The sequence below is a fragment of the Zosterops lateralis genome (assembly GCF_965231275.1).
Source record: "Zosterops lateralis genome assembly, chromosome: 1".
Taxonomy (NCBI): Eukaryota; Metazoa; Chordata; class Aves; order Passeriformes; family Zosteropidae; genus Zosterops; species Zosterops lateralis.
The window spans coordinates 151,877,335-151,904,602 of NC_139762.1; the positions used below are offsets into that span (position 1 = coordinate 151,877,335).

Genomic DNA, 27,268 nt, shown 5'->3' on the forward strand with positions numbered 1-27,268 from the left:
AAATGTTGTGAGTTGAGAGAGGAGCTCTATCCCCAAGGGTAGGAAGCACACTAGGAAAGGCACTTCCCATTCTTGCAAACTGGAGATAACACTGAACAAAGCCTCCTGCAGCATCCTGGGATACAAATCCTGGAATCATTGAGGTGGGAAAATATCTCTGAGACCATCAAGTCCAACCATCAGTTCACCACCTAAGTGCCACATCCACATTTCTCGAACACTTCCAGGGATGGTGAGTCTACTGCTCCATTGGGCAGCCTGCTCCAATGGTTGACAACCCTTTCCATGAAGATTTTTTTTCCTAATATCCAGTATCTAAACTCCCACCGGCACAACTTGAGGCCCTTTCCTCTCATCTCACAGGTCTGCTCACTGTGGATGCTCATCTGCCTGGCCAGCATTCACCCAGGCCAGCTCTGCTACAACAAACCCCACAAAACTCTACACCTGCTGGTTTTGCCTGTCACAAAACACCAACACAGAGGTGAGATGTCCCAAAAAATTCAGCGCAAGCATAACAAACTCAGCACCCCTACAAGTTCTTGCCACCAGCTCCTGATCTTCATCAAGCCTAGAAATGAAAGGATAGCTCAGATGCCTCTCTCTGCTCAGCTTTCTGCAGGCAGGACCAATAAGGAAGGGGACAGACAACAGAGGTTTATTTGTCAAGCCCTAAGGTCTGCACAAATCACAGAACCATCAGTCGGGGTTGGAAGGGACCTGAAAGATCATCCAATTCCAGTGCCCTGCCATAGGCAGAGACACCTGGCACAGCTTTCCCCAAACCCCATCCAAGCTGTCCTGAGCTAAGCTTTAAAGCTTGATTGACTTTATAAAGGCCAAATACGAGGTGGAAGGCAGCAAAGACAACACAAGCCAAACTCAGTTGAGACAACCAAAAAGTGAAAGGCTTTGCTGCTCATCCTCAGGCTTCCTTCCCACCTCCAAAACCTGCCAAAATACATTGAAAAAAAAAAACGAAACACCACCACAAAGCCTCACACGCAGCTCTGTGGTTTCCCTTTGCCCTCACTCTCTGTTAACACTGCTGCTGTGCAGGTGCAGCATCACAGGCATTGCCCTTCCCAGACAGGCAGGCTACAAAGGTAAAACAAAAAGTCACTCCCAAAATGCTTGTGTGTGTTCCTTAATTTAAGAGGTCTTAATCTTTCATGATGGTCAAACAGCAGTGATGCCAAAGCAGGGCATGAGGCTGCCTCTGTCAAGTGGAAATAGCAGGGGAAATCAAACACAAATCTGAACTCCAGCCTTTGAGCTGGATCCGAACAGCTCCATCACGGTTTAGGGATGTCTGTCTCCCAGACTGATTCAAACCACAGCACTTTCAGCCTCCAGCTCCCCTGAAATCAAGGAAAACTTCTTCCTTTCCCCACTATACAAGCAACTCTCAGGTCCCAGCCCAGGCAAACTGTCCTTGGCCAGTCCAAATCAGCAGCAACAGTCATCCCAAAAGCCTTTTTTTCACTGCAAAGGAGCTGTGCCCGTACCAGGGTTACAAATATTTCAAGCTGCCAGGGCCAAAGGCTCCAGAAGGGAGATTTATAGCAATAAATAATATTAATGACACAGGCGGACGGAGCTTCTTGTCCTGAGAGCTCCAAAGGCACATGAAAAACTGCACCATAAATGTCACCACCGCAGACACCAACGATGACGAGATGCCACCTCTGGGGACGGGAGGCAACGTGGGCTTGTTCAGAATGAGATTTGGGGAGGAAAAGAGAGGGAAGGAGGAGTTGGATGAGCACAACCGGGCAAGCTCACAGGGCAGGCATAGGCAGGAGATGGGTCCCAGCTGGTTCAGCCTTGCTGGTGCTCCCCATCATCATCATCAAACCCTTGGACTGGCTTAGCTGGGGGAACTCAAGAGATATCCAAACCCCAGTTCTCCCCCCAGTACAGCCAAAGGACTCATCCTGGTGCTCACGAGTGGACTTGAGGCCAGGAAAAACTGAGCTGGGGAAACATAACCCAACCAGCAGCCAGAGGAGTTGGAAAGAGGGCAAAAGAAGCAATTTTAGGCCTAAACCCCAAAGGAGCAGCTGTGAGTTTAGTTGCAGATATAATAAAACATGCCTGGGGGAAGGAAGCTGTATCCTCCTGCAGCCAACCCCACTCTCAAATGCAAAATACTTTCAAGGATGATAAAGGGCTGACTCCCACCCTGTGTTATCCAGATAATACCCAAACACCTGCAGCTGAGGGGTCAGCAGCATCTGACCACATCAAATTAACCATTTTTCCCCCAGGTTGCTTAATTAAATAATACCAAACTGTGTGTGAACATAAAATCTACGTAAGAGAAACTTCTGCTTTAGCCAAGGTGAAGATTCCCTTTGCCTTTCTCACACTGCCTGATCCTCTGAAACAGGGAACCTTCACCAGCAGCTCAGCTGCATGTCTGGGCTCTTCTCATTCCAGGCTTTTCCTTAGAAGCCTCCCTGCAGCAGAAATCCCAATTTACTTTCCCCAGCCATGTAACCTCCCAAAACTTTGTCAGGATATCTCAGAGTCCTTCCCATGCAGGGCAAGGCTCACTCATCAATCACAACCTCTAGAGCCAGACCCTAAAGCTGCTGGAGCTTGGGGTGGAGGGTGAAGCCCTGCTGCTGGCAGGCAGGTCACAGCCCTGCAGGCTCCCAGAGCAGGTGATAAATCCCACCTGGCTCACCTGAGATCACCCTGTCCACCTGGAGAAGGGCTGGAAACACTCCTGGAGAGCACCAGCCCAGCAGCTGCTCCCCTGCCCGCTCGGTTTTTGGTGGCAGGACAAGGAAACAACAAGCCATGGAAGAAGGTGGGTGCAGGGATGCCAGCACTGATGCAGCCAGCTGCTTCCAAGCGGGAACACACTCCCAGTCCTACCTCTGAGCATCCTTCAACCAGAATGTCTCTACCTGAGACCACAGAGTTGGTGCCTCTGTCCAGAGCATCCCAAAAGCTGCTCTGCCCGACATCCCAGAGCCCATTTCTGAGCCCTGTGGTGGCTGGGCCTGCTTGGGGCCCAGGCAAACACAACCAACACTGTGTCTTTAAAACCACTTCAGTGCAGATGTTGTTTCCATGGTAACTAGTGGACCAAATACATTAGTGTTTCTAATAATAAACCAAACCTTCATCTTGGAAAATGTGATCCCCCCTCTCCCTTTACCACGCTCACCCCTTCCTTTCTTCCTTTCCCCTCCCCTTCTGCCGAATTAAGCCAGCACTTAACAAGTAAGCCATAATTAGTAAATAATTGCAAGGGCCCAGTAACTCCCAGTGTCCAGGCAGATGGAGAAGCTTTAGGTGGAGGAGGGGTTGGTGGGAACTGTCCAAAAAGGGATGAACTACTTAAAAAAAAAAAAAAAAAAAAAAAAAAAAAAAAAAAAAAATTCAAAAGCACAAGGTGGAAGAGAAGAGCCTGCGAAGCGTCTTTGGACCACCCCCGTGCCGTCTTTAGTGCCCTGGCACCCTCCCCGTGCTCTGACTCAGGGTGCAGCCGCCCAGCGATAATTTCTAGGAATCTCGCACTTTTTTTTTTTTTCTTTTTTTTTTCTTTTTTTTCTTTTTTTTTTTTTTTTTTCCCGGAGGCTCCGTCCGAGACGCGGCACCGACTTCGTGTCCAAAAAAAACTTCACAACTCCTCCCGATTCCAGAGTGGGAAACATACACACACCCCCCAAAAACTGCGTGGGGCGGCGGGAAGGAGGGCGAGGCGGGGATGGAGGGATGGAGGGAGGCGGAGCGGGGCCATTCCGCCCCCCCGGAATAACCCACGTGCGGAGGTGCCGCGCCTGGGGGAGCCCACGGGAGCCGGGACGCCCGGGGGGGCCGCTCAGCGGGGCTCGCGTCCCGGGGAACAGCGCGGGGATGGATGGAAGGATGGATGGATGGATGGATGGATGGATGGATGGATGGATGGATGGATGGATGGATGGATGGATGGATGGATGGATGGATGGATGGAGGGGAGCAGCCCCGATGTCCGTGCGCGCGTCCCCAAAGCTGCGCTCAGGGTCGGGGGGGAAGGACGGCGGGAAGAAGGAAAGGGGAGGGTTATGCAAAGCCTCACGCAGTTGTCGCCACGGCCCCGGTGACACCGGACTGCAGCAGCAGCAGCAGCAGCAGCGGCAGCGGCGCTCGGGGCTGTCCCCGCCGCGCCCCGCGGTACCCAGAGCCGGGGATGCTCCGCTGCATCCCGGGCGCGTCCCCTTCCCTCCCGCTCCATCCCGCCCTGTCCCCCGTGTGTCCCCTCCGCTCCTCCCGCCGCCGGGCCGCCGCCGGGACTCACCATGTCGGGGCTGAGCTGGGCTAAGATGGCGAAGGCGGAGAGCCGGTCACACAGGCACTTGGTCCGGGAGGCGTCGAGCGGGACCGTTCGGCAGCCGCGCCAGGACCAGGCGCCGGGCGGAGAGGCGGAGGCGGAGGCTCTGCTGGAGGGAGGAGAGCAGGGAGGGAGGGACGGGGCGGCGGAGCGGGGAGAGAGGGAGAGAGCGGCCGTCAGGGCGGGCGGGGAGCGGGCACCGCGCCCCCCGCCGCCCCCAGCCCACCGACCCTCGCCGGACCTGCGGCCCCATCCCGCTCCCGGTGCGGGACCGTCTGCGGCTCCCCCGGGCCGCTGTGACCCCTCCATCACCCCCTGACATGGGAACGGCTCCCCGCAGCCCCCGGGCTGCCCGCTCTCACCATCGCCCTACACACCTCCCTAACCCTATAGCCACACATCCCATATACACCTCTGTAACCCCATAGCCCCGTCCCACACATCCCATATACACCTCTGTAACCCCATAGCCCCGTCCCACACATCCCATATACACCTCTGTAACCCCATAGCCCTGTCCCACACATCCCATATACACCTCTGTAACCCCATAGCCCTGTCCCACACATCCCATATACACCTCTGTAACCCCATAGCCCTGTCCCACACATCCCATATACACCTCTGTAACCCCATAGCCCTGTCCCACACATCCCATATACACCTCTGTAACCCTCTAGCCCCGTCCCACACATCCCATATACACCTCTGTAACCCCATAGCCCTGTCCCACACATCCCATATACACCTCTGTTAGCCCTGTCCCACACATCCCATATACACCTTCCTGACCCCACAGCTCTTTCCCACATATCCCATGTACACCTTTGTAACCTTACAGCCCTGCCGCACATGTCCCATATATAATCAGTATAGCATTACTGACGCTATAGCCCTGCCCCACATATCCCATATACACCTCTGTAACCCCATAGCCCTGTCCCACATGTCCCATATGCACCCTTTTGCCTCTATAATCCTGTCTTACTTATTCCACATACACCTTAAACCTACAACCCTGCCTCATGTACCCCATATGCACCTTCTTAGCCCTATAACCCTTTCCCACTTATCCCATATTCACTTTCTTAGCCCTATGCCCAGTCCAACATATCCCATATGCATTTCCTTAAGCCCCGTCCCACTTGTTCCATATACACACCCTTAACCCTACAGCTCTGCCCCATTTATCCCATATACTCATGCACAGCTTCCCACCCAACACGTGCTGCACAGCCCTATAGCCCTGTGACACTCACCATATTGATCCACATGTGGGACACGCGGATAAATAATCCTACAGCCCTGTCCCTACACAACCTGAACACACTTTCCCATCCCTACAGCCCTGTCACACATATCCCATTTATGGATATAACACTACAGACCTAAAATACACCTGACTCCCACCATAGCCCCATCTCTCACCCCATCTCTCTGGGCTGTCTCACCCCAACCCCCAGCTCCAAATCCCATGTGTATAGACCTCCCACAGCAACAGGAACCCCAAATCACAGCTTCACCTCTCCCTTATTCCTTCTCCAAAGACCAGCCCAGGACTCTCCTCAACCCTTTCCCACATTCCCAGAGCTCTGAGCATGGCAGGGATGTTCCTCCCTCATGGCCAGAGGGACCTGGAGACATCAAAGGGACAGATCCCTGCTTTGTCCTGGCAGCCTTTCGGGATGTGGAAAAGCAGCAGAATGGGGAAGGGGCCATAGATGGGGATGTCTCCCTGGTCTTCATCCCACAGGTGGGGTGATTTCATGGGGAAAAATGATTGCAGCCCCATCTCTGTGTGAGCACATGGGGCTAAGCCAGGGAAAAGGGGAATCTCCTGCTCTGCTCTCATGTGCTGGGACAGTGAGGGACCCAAAAACAGCAGTCATTTTCCACCAATTGCTTCTGTGTCTGGTCCAGTCCTTTCTCCTGGATGTGCTCACACAGGGAGTGCAGATGCAGAGAGCAAGTGCAGAAATTCAGTAGATGGGGAGAAGATCAGCATCCCTGTGCATAACCTGGGCTTCACAGGAGCCTGAGACAGGACATGGAGGCAGACCAAAAGGGCCATCTGCCTTCACTGAAGGGACATGGGGAAAGATGTCCCATCCCCACAGCTGACCATCTTCAGAGGAGGGGACCTCGGCAGCAACGCAGCAGCAAGCCCAGGGCAGCTCCAGATGGAGCCAAGCTGCTCAGCAGCCTTGGGTGCATCACAGATGGCCTGGACAGCTCTGTGCTCTTGGCTCCAGAGACCTGCCCTCAGTCACAGACAAGTTCTTTGCAGGTCTTGACTCAGTACAGGCTCTAATCTGCTCCTCATGCAATGATTCTGAGCCTCCCTGCACCTCCCTGTGCCACCATGGCCTGGGTAATAGAGCAGCAGCACATCCTGCTGTCATTGTCTGCTCACACCCTGTTCAACATGTCACACTGAGCCTCCCTACATTATTCCTGGTTTGGGTTGGAGAATTGTTCACAGTTTAAAAAAAAAAAAAATCATAAAAAACCCCAGAAATTAATTTTATTGTAGAAGTTGTAGGCAATACACAGAACTTTTTTTTTTTTTTTTTTTTCTAGTGCTCATCCAGAGCTTTCTAAATGTCTGGACCCTACTAAATGTCTGAATGTCCCATTCCTGAGAGTGTCTAAAGCCAGGCTGGATGGGGTTTGGAGCAACCTGATCTAGTGGAAGGTGTCCCTGCCCATGGCAAGGGGCTGGAACTAAATGATCTTTAAGGTCCCTTCCAACCCAAACCATTCTGTCATCCTGTGGTTCTCTGTCCATCCATCTCATGGGACATAAATCTGTCTTCTCTGGATCAGCAGCTCTTCACATGATTTTCTCTGAGCTGTCACATCATCTCTTGGAGACTTTCAGAGAGATTTTCAGACCCTGGCATTGTTCTTTGCTCTCTTTCCTGCACCTTCTGACATTCCCCACCACCCTTCTCAGAAGGGACCAGGAGATCCAAGGGCAGTCTCATGGGAAATCTGAATTCTGTGTTCTCCCCTCTATGTCCTGCTCGTATTTCCAAGATCTGCATTACTGAGTTGTTCTGTTTATCCACTGTCACTGAGGAAAAAATGCCTTATTTATGATGTGTACAAATAATGACAAATTCCCAGACTCCAACAACCAGTTCTGTATTCTCCTAGAAAGTATTAATTTAGCTTGACAAAATCTATTTTCCATAAGTTGATTGCTATTAATGCCTCTGTTTCAATGAGCGTGCTATTATTCAATTATAATCATAATATTACCCACAATCCCTAAATTTTTGGATCCTGTTTCAGATGGATATTGTGCCTCCAACAGATGTGAGGCTGCTGTGTTTACACACCCTTGCTCCTCTCTCCAGATTTGGGGAACTCTTCCACCTTCCTTTTCCTAAAGAGCAGCGATCCCAAATTGGTCTTAACCTGCTCTTTTAAAATCCTTGTGTTGCAAATTGCTTTGTCTTGTTACTCGTGCCCACATCTCACTTTGCTGGATGATGTAGAGCAGGTTTTCCAGCTGCTGGTGAAATTAAAATTACTTCATTAGGCTAGGATGTGGATTAAGGCACCAGGCTCTCTTCCAATTACAGAATACAGGCGTTTATTGAAATTCCTGCATTATTATAAATAAATCTGTCATTTCGAGCTAGTAACAAACCAATACCATCAGGATTTATGACGGGTTTAGTACACTCTAAATTTTGCTTTTTATTCATCTTTGCTATTCTGAAGAATAAAATTCTTATACCTTTCCTATTTTTTTTCCTCTTGTATCTTTCAAGCTTTTAATTTGCATTGCTTGCTGTCAGTTTATCCTTTGTCCAGATTTCCACAACAGCTCTTACTTTCCCTCTAGAACGGACTGTTGTGGGTTTTTTTTTAATAGATATTGGTGCATTTGGCGTGTGGTGGGGATTTTTTGTTAGCTGAGGGTTTTTTAGTGCTCTGTTTATCTTTTTCATTTATGGGACTGAGGATATCTAGAAAAGTGCTTTTAAAAGGCCCCTAATGATAAAATTTTAGAATCATAGAAGGGTTCTAGAAGGGACTTTGAAGATTTTTTTTGCCAACCTCCTTCTATGGGCAGGGACACCTTCCACTAGACCAGACTGCTCAGTGTCCCATCCAACCTGGCCTTGGACACTTCCATGGATGGGGCACCACAATTTCTCTGGAAAACTTGTGTCAGCACCTCTCTCCTCTCCCAGGGAAGAATTTCTTCCCAATACCCCATCTCACCTTGCCCTCTGGCAGTTTAAAGCCATTCCCTGTGTCCTGTCACCCCAGCCCCTGTCCAAAGTCCCTCTCCAGCTCCCTTGGAGCTCCTTTGGACACTGGAAAAAAGGCTCTGAGATGTCCCTGGAGCCTTCTCTTCTCCAGACTAAACAACCCCAGGCCTTCCAGCCTGTCCTTTTATCCTTAACTCTATCCTCAGCTTTTTATTTTTTTTTTCTGTTTAAGCAGCCTTTCCCAGCAAATAGAAATGCTTAAATCTCTCATTTTTAGAGCATCTGATTTGTGAACATTGCCACACACAGACACCCCCTGCCCCAAGGAGCCTGAACCCCCTTCAGATGTGGGAACACATTTGCCCTCACATCACTTCCAATGCCAAATTCCAGATTTACTCATTTACCAGCTTTCAAAGTAGACTAGGACAGATCTGGGCCATACATCAACAGAAGTAAACTCATCCAAAAGGAAAAAAAAAAAAAAAAAAAAAAAAAAAAAAAAAAAAAAAAAAAAAAAGGCAAAATAAATCAGAAAACCAACAAGAACAGGAAACCCCAGGGAAAGTATCAGAAAACAAATAACATTCCCTAGATGCTGTGCCTGGTCTCACACTCCCATGGCAGAAAAGCTGACAGCACAGCACTGAATGCAGTATCAGGATAAAATCTATCCAGGGCCAAAGCCACACTTGGCACAGCCTGAAATCCATTTCTAGATGCACACAGAAGGTGCACAGCAGTATTGAGGCAAGAAAAAAAAATAAAATAACCACCTTTTGCTCTTCAAAGACCTGGTCTGGTGCCTGCTTATTTATCCTGTTGGACTCAAAGAAAGCAATTGGATCAAAGCCATCCAGTTCTTGCTTTAAAAGCTGCTATAAATCACGTAAAGGATGGGTGAAGGGGATGTGCTGAGTCAGGAACTTGGTGTAAATCACCTCAGAATAAGTCCAGCTACACCATTTAATGGAAAAATGAAAATCTGGCCCTCATTATTACCAGTGATTATTAATTAATTAGTCATTACCAGTCATTAAACCACTCAAATGCTCCAAAGAGCATGTCCATTCCTCTGGTTTTAATCTCCTCAGAAGAATAACTTTTCTTTCGTCCTTTCCTTCCTTGTTGCAAACCTCCCTAATTACCTCTTATCAGTGGCCTGCCACCCTTTGGATAAAACACCTCTGCACCCTTTGAGGATGAAGCTTGGAGATGGGCTGGGAAAACCTATTTGGAGGTAGAAGGATGTGGCAGAAGAGCCACAAGCCTCTTCTCACTGATTCCCAGTGTGGATGTAGAATCCTGGAATGGTTTGGGTAGGAAGGGATCTTAAAGATCATCTCATTCCAACCCCCTGCCATGGGCAGGGGCACCTTCTACTGTCCCCGGGTGCTCCAAGCCTCATCCAACCTGGCCTTGGATAATTCCAGGAACAGAGCAGCTTCTCTGGGCAACCTGTGCCAGGGCCTTACCACCCCCACAGGGGTGAATTTCTTCCTTGTATCTGGTCTGAATCTCCCTTCTTTCAGTTTTAAATCAATCCCCCTTGTCCTGTCTCTCCATTCCCTCATCCAAAGTCCCTCTCCAGCTCTCCTGGAGCCCCTTCAGGCACTGGAAGGGGCTCTGAGCTCTCCCTGGAGCTTCTCCTCTCCAGGTGAACACCCCCAGCTCTCCCAGCCTGGCTCCAGAGCAGAGGGGCTGCAGCCCTTGGAGCAGCTCTGTGGCCTCCTCAGGACTCATCCTTCTGATGTTGGAGGTCCCAGAGTTGGATTTGTTGTTCCAGGTGAGGTCTCACAATAATTCCTTGTGATTTTGGGTTGTCCCATTCATGGTTTGTGACTGTTTGAGCCTGTCCAGCACCACCTGCTGCAGGTCCCATACTCAGTACCCCTAAAAGAGACCTAATGGGGTTTCTGCAAGGTCCAGGGAAACACATCTGAGGGAGTTTGGGTCTTGCTGGTTGCAGACACCTGCCCATATATTGTTTGGTTCAACCATCGAGTGTTACCAAAAGCCTCATAGTTCAGTGCAGCCTTCAAACCCTAAACTCAAAATTTCAAAATTCAATCCCTGAATTTTGCCATATAAAGATTATTTCACTGGCAGGAGCTCAAATGACAAAGCATATAGATTGAAAAAGGGAATGTTTCACATTTGCATGCAAAATTCATTAACTGTGGGCCTGATGAAAACTCTGGAAGACAATGGGCTATTAATGAACAGGTCCATGAGGGGAGGAACATTTGTGTGTTCGTGTGTGCCTGCCTGTGGGTTCAGGGTTAGTTTGTAAAGCAACAGAAAAGCCTTTGATTCTGCCAAAAAACACGCTGGGTTTGTGCTGGGGAATCTGTGCTCAAAGCTCAGAGGCAAAGAGAAAAGAGCAGAATTCGAGTTCTTGACAAATATTGAATCCAGGTAGGCTAACAAGGGAGCAGAATTATTTCCAGGCAGTCTCCAGAGTGGAGGCAAGAAAGAGGAAACTCTACTAAAGGGAAAACGTGGGCAGAATATTAGAGGAGAGTGTAGTCAGAGTGATTACAACCCAGTCAAAAAGGAATTGTGGAAATCCCCAAACCAGACTGGCGTAAAAGATGTTGTATTGGGAGGGTGAGCAGGGAACCTGACAAGTCGGTTCTGTCTCCAACGTCCGTGGTCAGATTTATCTCCGGTGTAATTCCAGTGATGCTGCACAGGAAAAATGTCTCACCATATGTTACAACATGACTCGGAACATTATTTGAGCATTTGATGGGGAAAAGCAATTAAGCACTGTCTTGTAGATTTAAACAGGAGCTAAGCACATGCTTAAGGACTTTCTCAAACAGAACTGCTGCTCTGGACAGGAATTTGCACAAAAGGAGAGCTTTTGTTGTGGCAAGAGCCATGGAGCAGAGAGAGTTTTTAAAATTGGGGGAGATATTTGAGATCTGAGAAACACAAGGAATCTCCAGACATTTTTTCCAACCCAAACAACACCGTGGTTCTCTGACTGTTCTTGTTTCACAAGGGCCATTCCCCCTTTGTCCAACCAGGCGAGTGCTTGGCACGGGTCCTGCTGGCAGATTGATTATTAATTTGGAGAACAAACCAGAGATGAAGTCAAAGTTAATCCTTTTTGTGGGATTCCCAAAAGCAATTTTCATTTCCAACCGAAGACTGCCCGAAAGCGCCTTTCAGACACTTTGGCTCTGCACAATAGCCTGGGACACAAAAAAAAATAAAAAAACCTGCAATCATATTTCTGCAAAAAGTGTGTCAGAGTCACTGTTTGTGCAGGACCTCGGGGCTGAATTAAAGTGTGGATGGTTCCTAAGAGAAAGGGACATGAAAAGGTTTGCGCCTTTGAAAGAAATAGGCTGATTAAAAATAAAATAAAATAAATCTTTGATTGGCTGCTAAAGCAGTTACAAAGGATCTCATGCCAGAGAGGTAAATGCTGAAATTCATTAAAGACTAAGCTAAATATGGGTTTAAATCAATCTTTAACACTGCAGCTGCTTGGAATATTTTGGACAGTACCAAAGCAGTGATCACGCTTTGCTTAGTTAAGACCTTACTAAGAACTAAATAAAACCAGCAAAGCTCTTTCACAGGAGTCATTCTGTTATCCAAGAGATAATTTTCCCTTTCTGTGATCAATCCACTGGTTCAAAGACAGGCTGAGCTCTCAGTTATGCTGCTGAAAACCCTGAGAGACATCTCACACATCCAGCAAGGCTCATCGGAGCAAAACCAAACCTCCTGGAAAAATCCTGCACCTCTGAGCCTCTGGATTTGAAATGTAGCACAAGTTTGGTAAATCCATGTGGCTCAAAATGAAACCTGAAGCTCCAATGAAATAAAGGCTGTCCCAGCAATTTCCCTACATTTAAGGAAATCAAGCAACATCAACCTTATTTAGCTCAAAGCCAAGAAAGCCAAAAGTGTCCTGGGCTCTTGGGCTGGATCCCCATGGTGTGGGCAGGGCAACGGAGAGAATTCTTCCCCTCTACTCTGGTGAGACCTGACCTGGAGTACAGAATTCACTTCTGGCATCCTCAGCACAGGAAAGGCACGGGATAAGTCCAGAGAAGGCTATGGAGATGCTCCAGGGGCTGGAGCCCCTCTGCTCTGAGCTGGGAGAGCTGGGATTGTCCAGCCTGGAGAAGAGAAGGCTCCGGGGAGACCTCAGAGCCCCTTCCAGGAACTCCAGGAGAGCTGGAGAAGGAATTTGAATGAAGGGAATGGAGTGACAGAGCAAAGGGAATGATTTAAAACTTAAAGAGGAGAGATTCAGACTAAATATAAGGAAGGAATTCTTCCCTGGGAGGGTGTGAGGCCCTGGAACAGGTTGCCCAGAGAAACTCTGACTGCTCCATCCCTGGGTTGTCCAAGGCCAGGCTGGATGGGGCTTGGAGCACCCTGGGGTAGGGAAGATGTCCCTGCCCATGGAATGAGATGATTTTGAAAGTCCCTTCCAACCCAACCCATTTCATGAGAAGGAAGTTGAGGCACACAAAGGAGATGTGAATGGATACAGACCTGTGAGAGGGCACTCAGAGCTCTGATATTTGGAATAAGCAGTCAATAAATTCATCCACACATCCCTTAGCTGAGTTCTCTGTTTTCTTTACAGAATTTTAAAAAACCCAAAACAAACCAAAAACCAAAAAATCCCCAAAACCACTATAAAACTTCCTGCTAAACTACTCAGATTACTCAGCTTCCTTACGAGTTATGCTTGGCACTGATGCCCTTTTTCTCACCTCTACCCCAGGAGCACAGGCCTGGCACTGAACAGAACAATATTCTATCAGTCTGAAAGGATCAATAATCAGAGCAGCACCTATTATTAAATTAGCTCTTTAGAAAAAAAAAAAAAAAAAAAAAAAAAAAAAACAACCACCATGAAAATGGAAAATGTGGAAAAGGAAGAAAAAAACATACTCTTGATCCAGTTGATACTCTTGATACTCTCGATACTCTTTCCTTGCTTGGTGCAAAGAAAATGAAACCAGAGCAGGAATATTAATTTGATTTTATTTTTCAGAGAGACCCCTAGTTCAAGTTGGTTTGGAGTGATTTTCTTCAGAACTGACAGAAGCAGAATTAAGATAACAGTGATTTAAGAAAAGATTCATGACCTGTGGGAAATTAGGAATATCTGAGATTTCCTTTTTATGCCTGTGGGAGAGAGGGGCAGGAAGAGATATACGGAGGTGCCAAGCAAGCCCTTTGCCCAGCTGTGAATTCTTGAGCACAGCAAACTGAATTAAAGCATTTTCAGGGGACAAGGTTACTTTCTATCTGCAAATTAGGCCCAGGGGAAAAAAAAAAAAAAAAAAAAAAAAAAAAAAAAAAAAAAAAAAAAAAGGGAGAAACAGCCCATATGCAGCCTCTAGTCTGAAGCCTTAATTAACATAAACAATGTTCAAATGCACAAAGAAATAGATATTACCATTGAAATAAAGCATATGGCTGGCTAAACACCCCCAAGATTATCTGGAGATAATCTTTTCAGGCACCAGAAGTGCAGCTGACGCTGAGCTCTAATGATTCTCATCACAAGGCCAGGACAACCCACCGGAGAGGGAGCTCAGCACTCCCCACCATCATCAGCCTCCCGGGGTTGGATTCTGCCTCTCAAATCCAGAGCTCATGGTGGGGAATTAATGAGCACTGCCTTTCTTTTGCAGCCCTGCTCCAGAAGAAGGCCTGAAATGCAGGAATTATCTCTGGAAGGAGAAACTTGGGAACGTGGATTGGTCTCCAAGGAGCTGCTGCATTCTGGGTTGTGTTGGATGGGGTGTGGAGCAACTTGGTTTAGTGTCCCAGGTGTCCCTGTCCCTCTTTTACAGCCCTGCTCCACTGCTCCAGAAGAAGGCCTGAAATGCAGGAATCATCTCTGGAAGGAGAAACTTGGGAACGTGGATTGGTCTCCAAGGAGCTGCTGCACTCCGGGTTGTGTTGGATGGGGTGTGGAGCAACTTGGTTTAGTGTCCTGTGGCAGCGTTTGGAATTGGGTGATCTTTAAGGTCGTTCCCAAAGACTCATTTTGTGGTTTTATGATTCAGTGCACAAGGAAGGGTGGGATGGGGGAGAAATTTGCCACTGAGCCCACAGCCCAAGGAAACATGATTTCCTTGTGTTCCCCTGCCAAAGTTCTTTCTCAAAGGCAGTCATAAGGCAGACATTTCATTGGGATGCACCCCCAGAAGGATTCCTCTGTCCCACCCAATATTCCACTGAGCAATCCTGAACGTGTCAGGATTTTCATACAGAAAATGTGATGCCAGGGACCAGGCAGAGGAGAAATGGAGAAACCTAAAGGCCTTGTGTCCTTGGTCTCTAAATCAGAATGAATGTGGGAGTCCCTGTGAAGTGGCACAATGTTCTACAAAAGCCCCTGATCATAAAACTCAGGAGAATATTTCTTCCTGACCCATCTCTGGAAGTGTCCAAGGCCAAGCTGGATGGGGCTTGGAGCAACCTGGGGGAGTGGAAGGTGTCCCATGGCAGGGGGGTTGGAACTGGAGTGATCTTTAAGAACCTTTCCAACCCAAACCACTATTCTGTGATTGAATTACCCCAGTTCTAGTGGTTGTTTAATATTTTTATTAATTAATAATAATAATAAATAATTAATAATCTAGTGTTATTTTAATAAAATCTGGTGGCTTCCACAGCATCTAATTATGATCAGAACTTGAAGTATCATGAGGGTTTTGTTTGGTTTGGTTTGGTTTGGTTTTTTGGTTTAGTTTTTTTTTTTCCTGTAAGGCATATTTAAAGTCATTTTGTTTGTGAAATTTTTTTTCCCTTTAAAAGGATGACTTTTTCCAGCTCCTCTACAGAACCCTGTGAAACAGAAACACTGACAGCTCCCTATAATCCCTTGGCTTCATGGCTTTAAGAAGAAAAAAGGAAAATAATTCTCATATTTAGCCACACTGCACACTATGCTATCATTGGGTCAGCTCATGGCGGTGGCTGCAGAACATGACCTTGGATTGCTTCCATGGGATCATCAAATCATGGAATTGTTAAGGTTGGAAAAGACCCTTAAAATCATCAAATCCAACCAACCATCACCCAGCAGCATGTACACTACTAAACCATGTCCTCACGTGCCACATCCACGCGTATTTTGACCTCTCCCAGGGATGGTGTCTCCACCACTTCCCTGGGCAGACTTTTCCAATGCTTGATCACCTTTTCCATGAAGAATTTTTTTCCAAATATCCACCTAAATCTCTGCTGGGGCAACTTGAGGCTGTTTCCTGTCATCCTGTTGTTTGTTACCTGGGAGAAAGATCTGACACCCACCTCACTACAAGCTCCTTTCATTCTATTTCCACAACAGATCAACAATTTATTCATTCAAGTCTTTATCCTCTGCTCTTAAATTTCTCATTGTTATCCAGAGCCAAAAACACCTTTACAGCATTTCTGGGATCCCTTCAGTGTAAGAAATCCAGGCCATAACTCCTAGATTAGGAGTTATGAGTAAGATTGCAAATAAGATTTAGAAATAAAATAAAAATTGTGTAATATTCTAAATCAATTTTATAAATAAGATATGTTGTGGGGCAAAGCTGCCCCATTGGATCTTTTCTGCTGCACCAGAGTATCAGAACAATAAAAATTATGGAATCATCAAATAGTTTGGGTCAAAAAAGCTGTTTAAGTCCCACCGATAACAGAGAACTGCAAAACCTATCACTGAACTGTGTCCCCAAGTGCAACATCTACACATCTTTCAAATCCCTCCAGTGCTGGTGATTCAACCAATTCCCTGTCTTGCCTAAACTCATTGGGTATCAAGATCACCTTGGGAAAAAAGGCAAAAACCAAAAGGCACTGTGAAAATATTGTGAGCAGAGGTTGGGGCTTTCTGAAGGCGACTTTTCCGAGTGGAGGGAAGTGTATCAGTGGGACAAAAGGGGGATGGAAAGGTGAGCAGAACGATGGCTGCCCTCATTATTTCATTATTATCTAGGGCTGCTTTCCAGCAGAGGACAAGGTGAGAACAGTGAGTGATGGATCTGCCTCCCTCCCACCCCTAATGTGACATTCACAGCTGCTTATCCCGGCCTTGCAGGACACTTCTCTCTCTCCAGGGGCAGCTCTTCGGGTGTCCTTGAGCTTGCATGGAAATGTTTTGGCAGGTCCTGCATGGCAAGAACAGGAGCCAGGGCTGGGCTGTTGTACCACCCTGCAGGACACTCTTGTTGGAGCAAACATGTTTTGTGCATGTTCCAGATGGACACAAAGATGTTCAGCTCACTCCCTCAGCTTCCGTGTCAGCTTTCCTGCTATAATTTCCTGATTACCACAAAATGCCAGAGACTTGGGGCTGGTTTTGCTGTTATTCCCTCTCCAGCTAGGAAGGATCAAACTGGATCACGGCCCAAAAGATGTGACTCTGCTTTTCTGTTTAGAAAAGGATGTGACTCCACATAAGGAATTAACCTGTACCTGGTCCAGGCAATCCTTTCTGTGCCTTGAGTAACAGCCAGTCATCCTATAATCACTTCTGAGAAACTGGGAAATTTTCCTGGTTTCACAGGAAAAAAAAAATAAAATCAATGCACCCAAGGCATGAGCAGCAGCTTTGTCACATGTACCAAAAATATTCCAGGGAAAACCCTCCAAGGAACCGAGTGCATTAGCAGGATCCACCATCTCTTGCACCTGGACATTGTGGTCCCACACTGAGACCTCATGGGAAAGATGGGAAGAATGGGAAAACAAGGTAGGGAATGCTTTTGCTGAGCACAACAGGTGTCAATAGAAATGTAGGAGGTTGCAGCCAGCAGTGAACAAGCTGGAAACGCTCCCTTTGGCTGCTCAGGGATGTACAAATGGATTAAAGGCTGGGAGAGCAGTGCAAACACCTGAGAGGAGATGTCTCACTCACATCCTCTGTTCTCACACGTCCTGTTCTCTCCTCAGCACTTCTGACTCCGTGGATGACCCCAACAGAGCTAAAATCCCTCAGAGCCCCCAACCCAGCCCTCAGCCATAGCTCAGGGGAGCAGAAGGATTGACATGACCACAAACATCACCCCGTGGCTGCTCACACCAAACCCTGGCAATGGGCAGTGGGATTTTCCACTTGGGGGATTTTAAACCCAGAATGTCCAGTGTGTGGGACTGAAAGGAGAGAGGGAGATGGAAGTTTGTTGCTAGCTCTGAACAGAGAGCCTGCAAATCCTAGCTCTGGTCCAGATCTCCTGCCCCTTGTGCCCTCTGTTTTTCAGCCTCCCTCTCTCTGAAATATCCATCTTGTGGCTCTTCCAGCTTTCCATGGCAAAGGCAGGGATGGAGACAGGCAGATTGCCTCCTGTCTACCTCTAAACAGCCCTTCCCAAAAGAGCAAACAAACGGTGCTGCCAACATCCCAGCCCTGTCTCCAAGAGTACAGGAGGCCCTGGGGCCAGGTTGGGAAGAAGGATGGCTCTCCTGCTACCTAAACCCCAGCTCCAGGGGATGCTGCTTCTCAGAAATCTAAATCAGAACATTTTAATGGCTGAGCACAGGGCTAGAGGATAAAGAGACAAAGAAAAATAAATCAGGCGGATGACAGAGGGGCTGGGAATGGGAGGAGGTAGCAGACGGTAAAAGAAATTAAATCAAGAAGCCAAATTAAGGTGCTGCAGGCAAAGATGAAGATGCTGGATTAAAGATTAACCGTAACCAAGATGGAAATGTGGCCCTTTAAAGGTACAAATTGCTTCGATGCATTTCACAAAACCCACATGAATCTCCTAAGAATAAAGTTTTCACAGATGCAGCTGGGTCACAGTAACAGAGATATCTGGCCCTAAGAACTCTGGATGGCTTCACACTCCAGTGTTCCCAGCTGAGAAGGAGAATTAAAAGCCAAGGAAAGGCAATCACCCTAAAAAATTGAAAGTGAAGTAAAGGAGAGGGGACGCAAGCAGTCATTAGAGAAGGGTTTGGCATGTACAGATAAATTCTGGGGGCACATTCAAATCACTCTGAATCCAGGGGAGCTGCCGAGCCCTTTTGGGGCTGTCTGCTCACTGAGCATTTCCTAATTTATCTCCTGCCAGCCAGCTCCAGAGGAATGGTGGGTGAGCTCAACATGAGAGTGCACCTTTCACACCTGCTCCTTCACAGCCCAAAGGAAGAAACACCTCAGACAACGTCCTCATCAAAGTGGAGCAGGTGAAGCAGGTTCACCCCTCGGCTCCAGCCCTGGGAGCACAGGATCCTCATCTCATCACAACACATCAGGTTTTTGCACTGCTGCACATTCCTGTTCCAGGATTGCCAGGAGAAAGGTCTCTCATGCATTGCCACCTCCTTTTAGCACCAGCCACTCACATTTTCCACTGGAGCATCTAAGACTCTGTTCCTGGGAGAGTGAGGGGGGTGGAGGAACTGGATGGGGTCATGAGGTTCATTTTTTTAAAACCCTGAGGTGTTTTTTTTTTTTCAGACATTCTGATAAGAGTTTTCTGGGTGACACAGACTTAGGAGCACCCACAAAAGAAGCATGGAATGGTTTAGGTTGGAAGGGGCATTTAAAGCTCATTGTAATGAGCAATGACCAAATTAGACCAGGTTGCTCAAAGCTGCATCCAGCCTGACCTTGGACACTTCCAGGGATGGGGCAGCCACGACCTGGCTGTCTGAGCCTGTTCCTTATGGTACAACCCTTCCCCTGGGACAAACATAGCCTTGAGCCTTGCTGTTCCTGGCAGCATTCCCATAAGGAGAACCTCAGAGAAACATCAAAATCAAAGTTGACATGCACTTCAAGCCTCCAGCTGGACATCAGAGAGCTCTGACCCAGCTGAGAGTAGGACAACACAGGTACTCACCCACACAGGGCCATGGGGATGCTGCCCTGAAGATGAGAAGGTTTAGTCAGGTTTAGTCAGTGTAGTCAGATGAGAAGGTTTAGGGGTTTTTTTTCCCTGCCACTGCTTTCCTTTGCTCCTTCCTCTCCCTTTGGCCTCCTTTTCCTCTGCACTCCACGAAATGAGCATTTCATGGGAGCGGAGCAGCCAAGTGGAGCTGAGCTGGCAGCTCCTTGAACGCATGGAATGCCTCCCTCGTTCCCAGCTCGAATTTCGGAAAGCAACATCTGCCTGCTCCTGAAGGTCATTTGGATCCTGGATCAGGGATGCTGCACCACCTCCTCATTGCTATGCTGTGCCTGGAGCAGCCGTAATGTCCTGTCACATGAAATGCTGCTTCATTACAAGTTTTGGGAGGGAGGGGGGGCAAAGGAAATGCAAAGCAAAACACGCTCTGACGGGACCGGTGTGATTCCTGCCCTTGCTTACGTGGGTGTACAAAGGGATCCAGAGGTTTTGCTTTGGATTTGCATTTGCACAAGGGGAGGAAACCTGTGGGAAATCGAGACGATGCTAATGCAGTGAGGGGGCTGGTGCAGCCGTGGCTAAACGAACACTAATAAATAAATAAATGCTGATGTTTAAGATCGAGCTGCCCCCTCTCCTTGAACAAGCCCTTCCCAGCCCTCCTGGGGGCTGATCTGATGTTTTCTCACCGCGGGGGTCGATGTAAACATCTCCCCGGTGGGCAGGGCCCGGGTGGATCAGAGGGAAGAGGGTGAGATCCCTCGGGAGGAGTGGGAACAGTGAGGCAGCTGGATTCAGGCTGCCGGGAACGGTACCTTGTCACAGCTCGGCAGCTGTGAGGATGCAGGGATGCAGGGAGTCACTGGCAGCAAAGCAGAGGATTGTAGTGAAGCTAGAAAGCAGCAGAGCAAACTTCCCCTCTCCAGCCTGCACGGGCAGGAGCTGCAAACACAAATCAAGCTCTAGACCTGCAAAGCTGGCAGAGGTTTTCCTGCAGGGAGATTTCCCCTGCCATGCAGTCTCAGTGGTTTTAAGTGGACTGCATGACTGGGGTCGGGTCTGCTCTAATTCCTGCTTTTCCACCATGCCTGTCTGGGAGCAAAGGCATGGAGACACAGCACCCCAGCAATTCTGCAAGGAGCAGGTGCTGAGCGGAGTGACACGGATCTGCTTGTGCTTTTCTCAGGAAAGCAGGTCACGGGGGAGGAGGGGGAGTCATTTCCCAGCTTTGCTTCTGCAAATGTGTTTAACCAAAGCCACGCTGGTACCCAAACGCTCTGCCAGCCCCTCTGGAGCTCAGTCAAAGAGGGATGGCTATCAAAACCTTTTAAAGCCACTTGCTGCTAATGAAAACGGCCTGCAGATATACAAGCTGGTGGAAACCTCTCTGCTCCCAGCAATATGTCTTCATTAGGCTTTCTCCTCTCTGCTGTATCTCTGTACATCTGGAATCAGAAAGGACAGAGAGTTCCCGAAAAAAACCCAGGCAGTGGGCTTGGCTTGTGTTCTGTTCTATTCTATTCTATTCTATTCTATTCTATTCTATTCTATTCTACTCTACTCTATTCTATTCTACTCTATGCTACTCTATTCCATTCCATTCCACTCCACTCCATTCCACTCCATTCCCACTTTCAGTGACACCCCTACCTTCAGCCACCCACCTTTCCCAAACTGGACAGATGTTGCAGCATCTGTGCAAACTGGCACTCAGCTGTCTGCTGTGCTTTATGTGCTGAGGTTCAGCTGAGGTGCAGTGACAGGTTTGGGAGAGAATTCATCCCAAAGGGAGCGTCTGACTTCCCACTTAGTGAGAAGATGTGGAATATTCCTCAGCTATTTAAATGCTTGCCAATTATAAGGCAGCACCAATGATGACTGTGCTGGCTCAAGCAATTTTTACTGAAAAATGTCTTTGCTGTCCTGTCTGGGGTTTGCAGCACCGGGAGTGGCCTTTCTTGCAGGAATTGCTGATAGTGCAGCAGCAGGCACAGTCCTAGGGGTGAAATGTCCTTTATTCCCTGCCCATCCACCCCCCACACAACCTGCCCAGCAAAAAATGCACATAAACCAGTGCCAAACACATCTATCTCTGCCTCCTCCCTTGGCAGGGGTGATCATTTCAGCCCTTCCTCTGCGCCTCCTGCAGACCTGAACAGATTCCCTGGGCTCTGCTTCCACACTGGAACACCCTTCCAGAGGGTGCTCAAAGGCTTGTGATGCAGGGCTCAGGACTGGGGCTACAGCTTCCAAGCTGGGAAATTCCAATGTCCCCCTGAGACTTGAGAGATCTCATGGATTAAGGCAGAAACAACTGAATGCACTCAACCCTCCTGGCCCTCTCTTTGCCAGGGTCCAGGGGAAGCAGGCAGCTCGGGGATAAAGCCAGGCAGCATCACCATCACAGAGGAAATGCAGAGTCCCAGCAGGAAGCTTTTATCCTCTGGCTCAGGACTGCTCATTGCCAGGGTGCTTTCTCCGAAAGCCAAGCTGGCACCTGGAGCCAGGAATCTCCAAAGGAGGAGATCAGATTGCAGCGGGTGGGAAAAGGGAGATTCCCACTGTGCAGCTCCTTCCATCCCAGCCAGGAAAGTGAGTAGAGGAGAGTGCCCAGAGGAGAGAAGCAGATAAGCATCAGAATAAGGAATAAAGGAATAAACAGTGAGGATTTTGCAGAGAAGAAACTTTCTGGAGCCATCAAGGAAGCAGAACAAGTTGGGGAGAGAGAGATAGAGTGTCTGGAAATCAGAGGGGGTCTGAGTGTGTGGAGAAAGTTGATCAGAACATTTAATTTGACACTCAGGAGTCCTGAAAGGAAAAAAAAGTTTGGAAACCAGAGTGCCAAGGTGTAAATCTGGCTGTTTTCTCCCCAGCCCCTCTGAAATGTCCCTGCCAACACTCCTGACTTGTGAATCAAGGTCAAGCACACAGACTGAGCAGCGAGCAGACAGGTAGGTTAGAACCAAAGGGATGAAGCTGCTGGTCCCAGCCTTCACCTGCCCAAGGGTAACAGAATTGAGCAGGAAAAGTACAGTGGATGTGACAGCTCCCACTCCATCCTCCTGTTTGATCTTCCTTTCTTTCCTGAGATGACAGGCGGTGTCAGAGTGAAGGAGCACCGCTCACAAGCTGGGGGCTCCCAGGCCACCTCTTCTGAAAGCTTTTCTGGGGAGGGAGGGAGGCCAGGAGGACAAAAATAAATGCTCCTTGTTCAGGGGACCTGAGAGCGGGTCCCCACGTCGCTCCTGCTTCAGAGCAGCAGAAAATGTTCTGAGAGTTCCTGTCACTTCTGCTGCATTTTGAAGCCTTCTCTCCCCTGCAAGCCTCCAAAGCAAAGTGACACTTGTCATTGGACCAACACTGCTCCCTCCTAAACACTCCAAAAAAACACTAATCTGGGCAAAGGCAAATGTAAAAGAAAATTCAGAGCTGTAAGTGACCTAGAAAAGAAGATTTTTTTGTTGTTGTTCAGCTCCAGTTGCAGCAACAGCACATTGAAAGCTGTGAAATGCTGGGGCACGACAGTAATAGGAGTCGTGTAAGTCCTGGTTCACCAACTGCAGCAGCAGCAGCAGCTCTTTGGTACTGCTGGAGAGAGAACAGGCAGGACAACCTCAGCTGCCTCCCGGATCCCAGGAGGAGCTAGCAGAGCTGGCAATTAGCAAAAGCATCTTTTTGCACTTGTAAACTGGAGGAGTTGGGCAGAAATGAGCTGGGAAACGCCCGGTGCTGTGATACAGTTTCTAACAACACTTGTGAGGTGCTGGTGCCTGAGTGGAGACAAACACAGCAGCACTCCAGAAGCGGGGGTGGAGAGGAGGAGTTCTTTTTATAGCTACCTGGAAAAAAAGAAAATCAAACACATTTTTGTGCCACAAACAGGATATTCCTGGGAACACCGTGGTGGAATGCACATCACCATCACTTCATACTGAATTTGAGGAATTTCTTTACACAGAGGGTTGTAAAACATTGAATCAGGCTTTCCCAGAGAGGTGGCCAATGTCTCAAGCCTGACAGTGTTTGAGAGGGATTTGAAAACTCTCTAATTAACATCTGGATAGCCCTGAACTGGTCAGGCAGTTGGAGCTGATGTTTAAGTCCCTTTTAACTGAAAATTCTATTCTATTCTATTCTATTCTATTCTATTCTATTCTATTCTATTCTATTCTATTCTATTCCATTCCATTCCATTCCATTCCATTCCATTCCATTCCGCTCCGCTCCACTCCACTCCACTGGCAATTCTGAAATTCTTCCCCTGCCCTGTTCCAGGTGTCTCATTTGAAACATCTTCAGTCTCCCCCCTCACCCTGAAATGTTTCTCTTGGGGACGAGCAGCAGATTCTCTCCTGACACTCATCAGTGTAACTTTAATGACTGAAAAAGTCCTTGGGCTGCAACACAACCACAGCCATGTGTGTGCTTTCTTCATCCCTGGATCTCCATGTCTTGGGCATGTTTAAATTACACCTTAGGCATGAAAAAAACCCTTCCCTCCAGGTACCTTTGTAGCTGAAGGATGATTTTCCCAGCCAGGAGCCAGATCCTGCAGTAAAATTGGACACAGGGAGCTCCCTCCTTGTGTTGTTCCATGTGGAGACACCTATTTCTTGAAGCTGCCTGGATTTTAGGCATTTGCATCACAGAGTTCTGCTCCCTCATCACTACCAGTAACCAAACATATTTTAAATGTCAGGAAACTCACCAGCACTGTTTTGACTAACACATGGGATACCAGGACTGGAAAAGATCTGTCTGAACACAATTCCCAGCATTAGTGAAGCTTCAGTTTGGGCTTGTATTAGATTAAAGGTAAAGACATCTCAGCTGACAGCCAAAAAACCTGGAAGAGCCCTTTGCCCAGGCCCCAGCCTAGGATTATGGGTGAAAAAAATCACATCGTATTGGTAATCCCTGGGACAATCCTGTGCAGTGCCCTTGAAGCTGTCAGGAGCCTTGCTGAGGTTTGAAGGATGCTCAGCATTCCTTAAGATTTGACATATGAGCTCTATGCACCATTGAATAAATAATAACCACAGCTAAAAAAAGAATTGCATTCTTGTGGATCCCAGCTCATCTGGGCTTCTTTTCTCCTCATACAGGACACAGTTAACTTTTATTCAGAGCAGAGCCATGAGAGAGGGCAGGAGAGCTGAGGTGTGGCTCTGCTCTGCTCCTCCTGGGTGACGGGGGATAAATCACTCCCTGGGTTTCTCCTTCCCCACCTGAAAATGACACAGCTCAGGTTCTGGGGACAGCCCATCACTCATCAGTGCAATTATGACCCTTTCCATCTTTGTCCCCTTAGCTGGCTGGTGGTGGATTGGATCTATCAAAAAATGAGGGGGGCTGATGTGCTTCCCACCCAATTTTTTGGCCTGCACTTCCATCCTCAGCAGCAAGAAAGGCTCTCCTGGAAGATCAAGGTTCTTGTTGGGTCAGGCTTCAGGCCACCACCATAAAATCATAGAGTGGTTTGGGTTGGAAGGGATCTAAAAGATGATCTCATTTCAACGCTCTTCCATGGGCAGGGACATCTTCCACTGTCACAGGTTGCTCCAAGCCCTGTCCAACCTGGCCTTGGACACTTCCAGGGTTGAGGCAGCCACAACTTCTCTGGGAAACCTGTGCCAGGGCCTCCCCACCTTCACCCTGCCATGCATCAGGCTCTGGCAGAGGGTGAAATTATTCCCTCAGAAACAAACAGCAAACCCCCCTCCTGACATCCCACCAACATTCCACGTGTCCATGAAATCCCCTGGAGATGCAGCTCTGGCCTGAAGCAGAAGGGAGCTCTGGGAGATGAACACTCATCTTCCAACTGGTCAGCGCTGTAATTGAATTAAAGGATTTGCAAAACCCTGGAAAGAGCCTTGACAAGTCTGAAAATCGTTCTGTTCCGTGAAATTGGGCTTTCTGACCTCGCTGCATCAGTTATTTTTCTGACTGAGGGTTAAAGTGCATCCAAATAAATCCAATGGTCAGGACACAGAGGGTTTGTCCTCTCCAGGAGTTTTGCTCGTTGCCTTCCAGGAGGGCCACTGGAAGAATCTGTCGAGCTCCACATGGAGTTGGCTGTCATAGCAGGCTGGATATTCCATGTTTTTGCTAATCCTCTCTGCCATGGGGCTGAGAGGCCATGGAGAGCTCAGGTGGGATGCACAGGTTGGTGTCTTGTGCCCTCACATGAGCAATTTCACAGCGGTGGCCCTGAGTCTCCTCAATCCACCTCATGAAGACCAAAATTCACGTGTTGACACTCCCTGCTGCCCACACAAAGTAAAAAACACAATGGGAGCTCCTCTGGATGACCAGCCTGACCATCAAACTCGCCATTAGATAACTGCTTCTCACTGATAAATGGGAATACTTATTTTTGCTCACTGAAAGGAGCTCCTCGCTCCCAGATTTCCTGACATTTTGAGGAGCTGTCTAATGTTATTTATCACAGCAGGCTCAGGGAAAACTGAGGCACAGAGCTTACAGTGATTTGCCCAGACACACAGAAAGTTCATCATTAGACAAGGACTGGATCCCGGGCACTGTGGCCTCTTTTTGCTGCTGTTTTAGCAGAACATTTCATCTTCTTAGCATGGTGCACAAGCAGTCAGGAATTGCTGAAGTCAGGAATTGAACACAAGCCCTTTTCTCCTCTTTCAAACAGGGCCAAACTTTCCCCATCCTTATTCACAGTGGGCCAGTTCTGGAGCCTCTTCCACCACATCCATCAGTCCTACCTTGTCCATCCTGCCAGTCCATCACCCTTGAGCAATGGCATGGACCCAAGAACCTGCACCCTGACCATTTCTCAAGGAATCCCATCATGAGAATGAGGTGTCTGGGACTGGAATGGACAGAATAGATAAAATTAGGGATTAGGGAGAAATTCTTCTCTGTGAGGGTGGGGAGGCCCTGATACAGGTTGCCCAGAGAAACTGTGGCTGCCCCATCCCTGGAAGTGTCCAAGGCCAGGCTGGATGGAGTTTGGAGCAACCTGGGGTAGTGGAAGGTGTCCCTGCCCATGGAACAGGGTTGGAATTGAATGATCTGGAAGGTCCCTCTCTACTCAAACCATTCTCTGATCCTATGATGAAATTTTAAAAATTCAGTATTTGTTTTGGTTGTGGTGGATACTTGCTGTGTTTCTGGCTTGCAGTTCAAGGATTCATTAAAAAGAAGAGGCATTTTAAGAAGTTTGTCTGAACTTGCCTCAGTCTTGCAAGGAATTTGAGCAGAGAAGCCTGATGGGGAAAATTCTTCATGTGGCCTTAACAAAGACACATAAAACATCACCTGCTCCAACATCTCCCTGGTGCTGATGGTCTGGGCTTTGTCCAGCTCTGGTCCTGAGGCACCTGTGGTCATAACACACCTTCCTCAAATCATGCACAGGCTGCCCTGGAGCCCTCAGCTCTCAGCAAAGCCAATATTCCTGAGGATACAGACCTGGTAAGATCTGCAGGTTTAGAGACAGAAAGAGTCTCTAAACATTTACAAAGTGTTGCTCTGTACCCAGACAAGACTTTCTCGTGCCTATAGAAGCAGAGTGAATCAATCCAGCAAAGAAGCATATGGGTTAAACTCACACCTCTGAGGGTCCAGCCTGGCAGAGACGTGGCTAATATTAATTAGCAAGACAATGTGATCAAGTGTGTCTTGAATAATCAAAAAGGTTTTAATAAAGAAGGAAAATAATACAAAAACAAAGGCAAAGCCAAGCACAGCACAAAGACAAGTCTCCTACTTGCTACAACACCTCGAAAAGTGTGGAATTTCTTTGTTCTCTCTCTTTAGTACTCAACAGTCTAGGTGGGCTTTTTGGCCCTTGGCCCAATGAGATGAACAACAGACTTTGAGTTACATTCCTG

At 48.0% G+C, this 27,268-nt stretch overlaps 1 protein-coding gene and 1 long non-coding RNA gene across 2 annotated transcripts in view; both read right to left on the reverse strand.

The window, feature by feature from the left end:
• Positions 1 to 27,268, reverse strand: part of LOC310910070 — a 603,801-nt gene that overhangs the window by 364,284 nt on the left and 212,249 nt on the right. The window lies entirely within an intron of this gene.
• ADGRB1 (adhesion G protein-coupled receptor B1) overlaps positions 1 to 27,268 on the reverse strand; it is a 204,776-nt gene that overhangs the window by 82,199 nt on the left and 95,309 nt on the right. Inside the window, exon 17 of the mRNA XM_083864984.1 lies at positions 4,295 to 4,433. Within this exon, the coding sequence (XP_083721110.1) occupies positions 4,295 to 4,433 (139 nt within the window). The remainder of the gene's footprint in view (positions 1 to 4,294; positions 4,434 to 27,268) is intronic.